At 34.2% G+C, this 6,000-nt stretch overlaps 2 protein-coding genes and 1 long non-coding RNA gene across 3 annotated transcripts in view; 2 read left to right on the plus strand and 1 right to left on the minus strand.

Moving 5' to 3' along the window:
- The window catches only part of LOC134816918 (transcription activator BRG1-like), a 762,051-nt gene that overhangs the window by 211,154 nt on the left and 544,897 nt on the right, over window positions 1-6,000 (plus strand). The window lies entirely within an intron of this gene.
- LOC134823645 (uncharacterized) lies at window positions 537-1,268 on the minus strand. The gene is made up of 2 exons (XR_010161317.1): window positions 978-1,268; window positions 537-789 (listed from the first exon to the last, which is right to left on the minus strand). It is a non-coding gene; the product is annotated as an uncharacterized LOC134823645 (long non-coding RNA).
- Window positions 2,605-5,491, plus strand: LOC134815606 (ras-related C3 botulinum toxin substrate 1-like). Its single transcript, XM_063824159.1, has 4 exons — window positions 2,605-3,022; window positions 3,187-3,309; window positions 3,481-3,547; window positions 3,745-5,491. The coding sequence occupies exons 1-4, from the start codon at window positions 2,687-2,689 to the stop codon at window positions 3,834-3,836; spliced, it is 618 nt and encodes a 205-aa protein (XP_063680229.1). The 5' UTR covers window positions 2,605-2,686; the 3' UTR covers window positions 3,837-5,491.

Consider the following 6,000-nt stretch of genomic DNA (forward strand, 5'->3'; position numbering starts at 1 on the left):
ACTCACAGTTTGGATTTAGAAAAGGCCATTCTACCACCCATGCTCTACACAAATCTATAGACTCCGTTACTAAGTCTCTGGCAAGCAATAAACATGTCCTAGGGATATTCATTGACTTGAGCAAAGCCTTCGACACCCTTGATCACGATATTCTTTTATGCAAATTAAATTCCTACGGTATTAGGGGCACAGCACTTACCTTACTAAAAAGCTATTTGACTAACAGAAAGCAGTATGTTATGTATAACGATGTACCATCAGAAACAATGGACGTGAAATTTGGAGTACCGCAAGGGTCAATTCTAGGGCCGTTACTCTTCCTATTGTATATGAACGATATAGTAAACTGCTTTTCAGACAGTGAGGTGAAATTTGTACTTTATGCTGATGACACTAATATCTTCATATCAGGACCATCTAGAGAAGCAACATACAAAAAAGCCAACTTAGTACTTAAACATGTCTCGATTTACATGAAATGTAATCTACTTCATATCAACATGTCCAAATGCTGCTACATACATTTTAAACCTGCCTCTGAATATGATGACACCTGTGCACGGACCAGACCATTTGCTATCCTGCTAGATGAATCTAGATCAATATTCATCAATGGTAAGGTTATTACTAAAGTCAAGGATACCAAATTCTTAGGTGTTGTTATAGATAGTAAGCTAAACTGGATTGCCCACATGCACTACATCCGTAAAAAACTGAGATCTATGACTGGTGCAATCTGCAGAATTCGGCACTCGATACCTTCTGAACTATATTTGAAAATATATAATGCTCTTTTTGAATCACATCTCAGTTATGGTATAAGTGTTTGGGGTGTTGTCCTCAAAGAACGGTCCAATGATAGTCTTTTCATCACACAGAAGCACTGTATAAGGATCCTTTTTGGCGACCTTGACTCATATTTAGATAAACAATCAACATGTGCACGTACTAGACCATACGGTATGCAAAAACTAGACCATAAACACTTTGAAAAGGAGCATACAAAACCCATTTTTAATAGATTAAAAATTCTTACGGCTCAAAACTTGTACAAATATCACTGTATTTTAGAATTCTCTAAGATTATCAAGTACCACTGCCCATACTCCCTTTATGAGGCTATCAACATTTCAAACCGTGCAACGAGTCTAATGGTTATTCTCCTAAATAAATCAAACACCTTTTTGTTTAATGCAGCCAAGCTTTGGAACGCTGTTCATAGAAAAATTTTAACTTCAAGCAATTGCTTAGAAACGTCCATTAGCTTGATAAAACTGAGAACCAAAGCTCTATTAATACAAGCACAGGCAGCTGACTTAAAAGATACTTGGACTCCAAACAATTTCAAATTGCAGTAATCAAATCTAATTGCAGCCAGCGGCACACACTTACTATTACTATCATGATTGTACTATAGACAGAAAATCTTTCAAATCGATTTTGGGCGCTTTTTAACCATTTGTTGTAATGTTTTTAGATAAGTTAAACATCTAAATTTATAAAAATTTTTATCGGAATGAATTAATTGATATTTAATAATTTATTCGGTAGGTTTATCTGATATTGATATTGATTATATTGATATTGATTATATTGATATTGTTATTATTGAACGAAGCTAACTCTAGACATAGTTAATACTACTTCTTTTAAGAAAGGGACTTGGAGTATAAACGACCAAGTTTGCATAAATTTCTATCCAACCAAGAACTCAGGAGGCAAAGGTGGGTGCGTAAACTTTTGGTCTGCACTCTCCGATCCTGTATCACCCTGGATTCTTCTCGACGTATCTTTGTAAAAGTTATATACCTTCTAGTCAATCTCTTGCTACTCCAAGTCCCCTAAGATATCTGATCTAAAGTTCGTGCTAGTTATATATATATGAAATATATTTTTGTGTGCTTTAATTGATACTAAATAAAATTGTTGTTTTCTTGATTTGTATATATTTGATTGTTTAAAGTTTTATTGATAGCAATGTACCATTTCCGTTACCTATGCATTGTGCTCTGCCGATTGCATCACTTGATTTAATTGTATGTATAATATTGTTTGAATGATCTTTATTTTATATAATTGATAATGACTTTTTAAAAATTTGATTTTATCTATGGTCATGGTCATTGTGTATATTATGTGTATATCATTATATATGTGTATATTATTTGAATACTTTTTCATAAAAAAAAGAGAGATTCGTTTGAACTATACAAAAGGATGGTGTATTTGTATACTTTCAGCTGGCTGTTTGATTGGCAACTCGACTTGGGGGCACTGCAATTGTCGGAGCCATACAGCAGAATTGTGTCTTCTCACATTCCTGCATATTGACATTGCCAATCTTCTGCCGAATTCAGCAGAGACTGCATGGTACATATCCTATCGTCTGAGCAGGTGCAGAATCCATCTGGTGCATAATGCGATGAGTGAAAAAACTGGATTGCCAAGTAAAGGAATAATGGCATTCCTGGATTGTGATTGGATATGATTGATGACTTTTTTCACCCTATTCTTGTACAGAAAATTGGTGTTAAGGCTTTTATCTTTACTTGAATGAACAGCTCACAGTGTACTACAGTATCATTAGGTTTAAATGTACATTGCAGTGTGCAATTGCAGGATTTCAGTGTACTCTCATTTGGCAACAACGTGATTGTTATCAATTTAAATAGAACTTCACCTTTATATGGAATGTTGTCTTAACATCAACTCAACCTTAGCAATGCAAGCAATCAAGTGTGTAGTGGTGGGTGATGGCGCTGTCGGTAAAACTTGCCTCCTGATCTCTTACACAACCAATGCTTTTCCTGGAGAGTACATCCCCACTGTGTTCGACAACTACAGTGCCAATGTCATGGTGGATGGGCGCCCTATCAACCTAGGTCTGTGGGATACAGCGGGCCAGGAGGACTATGACAGGTTGAGACCTTTGTCTTATCCACAAACTGACGTTTTCTTGATCTGTTTCTCAGTCATCTCTCCGGCTTCTTATGAGAACGTCAAGGCAAAGTGGTACCCTGAGGTTAGAATTTGTTTTGAATTGCAGTGTCCTGAATCATTTAAAACTTTAAAAGCAATTCTGATGCTTAAAGTTGAGGATATTTTTATACTTTAATTGTTAATTCTTTAAATTTCTGGCTGCCTTCAATCTGGTTTCTAAAGTCACTGAAAATGCAATGTGTTCAGGTTACACACCACTGCCCAAATGCTCCCATTATTCTGGTTGGAACTAAACTGGATCTCCGTGACGACAGGGACACCATCGAGGGATTAAAACAGAAAAGATTAAGTCCTATTACTTACACCCAGGTATTATTGTAATGTCACTCTCATCAAGTACATTGTATAATGATGTGTTAAGAATGTTTTTTAGAATTATCTACAATGCAAAGTGTTATCATTTACGATACATAATATTTATTCATTGTTGTTTCTATGTCAACGTCCTAAAACCAACGAGTTTAATAGTTAATATTTCAGGGGTTAAATATGGCTAAAGATATCCGTGCTGTAAGATATTTGGAATGCTCAGCCCTCACCCAGAAAGGTAACTACATAGTGCACTATGTTATACTTTGTAACTAACTTACTGTTGCCTCATCATGTGATCTTCTGAATAAACACATCTTTTTTCTTATTATTGAACTTTGAAACAATGTGTACTCGACCTTTATTGACTACATCAGAAATTGTAATGAAACATTAACCCTAAAACTGATATTTTATTGACACTATCATTTACAGGACTGAAGAGCGTGTTTGACGAAGCTATAAGAGCAGTTCTCATCCCAAGACAGCCAAGAAAGAAAGACAAAGGGAAATGTGCTTTACTTTGAACTGAAACTAAATGTGAACCGCGTCCGGGAACCTACGCACGGTAGTCCGGGAGACTTAGTAGATCTAGCTCATCACAATGAATATTAGAATTTTTACAAATTTTACTTTATTTGATACCTCAACTACAAAATTGTTTGTAAAATTTGATATCATCATTTATTAAGCAATTTCATCATTTTTTGGAGATCTTGTCGAAGCAATGGTACTTTTACCCACAAGCTTATTGTTGTCGGCATATTTATGGATAACATCACATTTATACAGTATTTTGTGCCACGAAATGTGATTTGTTTACAGTTCTTAACTTTATTCTGGTATGTACAGATAACTGGGCGAGTATAAGATATCATTATATATATCTGGTTGTATCTGGATTCTCGGTTTTATGGTGGACCTTCTTAGATTCTGCAGATTATAAAGGACTTTTCTGAAATGTGCAAATTGTAATTCTACAAAATATCATAATATGAACTTCAATTTTCAAATATATGCTGCTATTTAAACCTTCAGTTAAAAATGATATGTTGGGAACCATTTTGGCCAGGGGTCAATAACAAACCCAATGTCTCTCTAAACCGGTAAAACGGTGCAACAGCCACGAACATTAGCCTAGTAATGATTTCCGCTCAAAATAGCCATTCATAGTTTATCAATTTGTTAGACAAAAGCGAAATTGGCAAGCCAAGAGTAAATCGCGGTATAATATAATGATTTATTTAATATTATAATGTTGAATTTCGAGGTCTATTGGTGATATATAACATACAGTATTAAATTTAAATATATAATAGAGTTTTCGGTGTAGCTTAGTTGCTTTGAATGCATTATTAATATAACTGAGACGTCTATGAAAAACAGTAGCTTAGTAAGTTTTGAAATTTTTGTTAGATCTTTTGCATGATGTGTTTGTAAGTGTGGACTATTGAATTTGTGCGGTTACCTTGGTAACAATGTTTAACGGTGGACCATATCTTTTTGAGAGGCTAATTTATAATATCTACAGTGATCTGCCAAAATCTTTTGTTTGAAAGCGAGGTTCGCTTCACACACACCTTTAACGTGTTACTCAATGTTTATATCATATTCTTTTGCTTTAATAATAATACTTTATTAAGTGTTTGTACATTTTACAAGGTTATGAAAGCTATCCTTATACTATATTCTAAGAGTCTACTAGCAAAGAAATTTATTAGAAATTATAAAGAGTTAAAATTTAACTGTCCTTTCTTAAGAATGGAGAATGTGACAAGTAGAGCCTGGCAGGGTGCCAATTACTTTAATTGGTCACTTTGAAACACTGGACTACTCCAAATTATTTAATTGATCGAAGAAACGCTAAAAATAGTGTGCAAGTTTTGACTTTGGACAGGAAAATATATTGTGATCATAAGATGAAGGTTTGTTTGAATTTAAAGTTTAAGATTTCATCAGCCTATTTATAAGAATTTATCAACTGTCACTTAATCGCTAATAATACGGTTCTTATTAAGAGAGATTATGGTTTTTAAAAGAAAAGCAAGTACTACAAGGGTTATTATATAGTCTCATTAGAATCACAAATTTGTAATTTGCTTGATGATAGCATTAATTAAAATTCCACTGTAGTTTAATTATATATAACCATGTTTTTGAATTTAAGATTCCTTTAGAAAAATTCGGATTTTATTCTCTTCAGACCCAAAAAAAACATTAAACGATTGACTGGGGATATGAAATATTTTAAACAGTAGCTATATTAGTAAGATCAAAGTTTAAAAAAAACCACACACCACACTAATAATATTGAAGCATATAATTTATATCAACATACCTTGAAAATGGAACTAGAAGTTTACAGCGGTCATGGCGTGGTAATCATAGTTGTGACGAAGTATCCCAAATTAACCGAACAGTAGAACAGTTACACAATCCACATTTTCCAACCCTCGCATAACACGTGCATTGACGGTTTTAATTGAAATCTTTCAAATGGCTCATTACAATTGCACGTGCGCCTTTACACATTACGATTGCACGTGCGCCTTTACAATTGCACGTGCGCCTTTACACATTTACACGTGTATTTGCGATGGTATTTATAAAGACACGCACAAGTGCGAGCATTGCAATTACCTGCTGTCTAATAGTAATGATACTGTAAATGTTTGGAGAAGGAAAATGCCA

Source organism: Bolinopsis microptera, chromosome 1, assembly GCF_026151205.1.
Source record: "Bolinopsis microptera isolate Bmic1 chromosome 1, MBARI_Bmic_1.0, whole genome shotgun sequence".
NCBI classification, from domain to species: domain Eukaryota; kingdom Metazoa; phylum Ctenophora; class Tentaculata; order Lobata; family Bolinopsidae; genus Bolinopsis; species Bolinopsis microptera.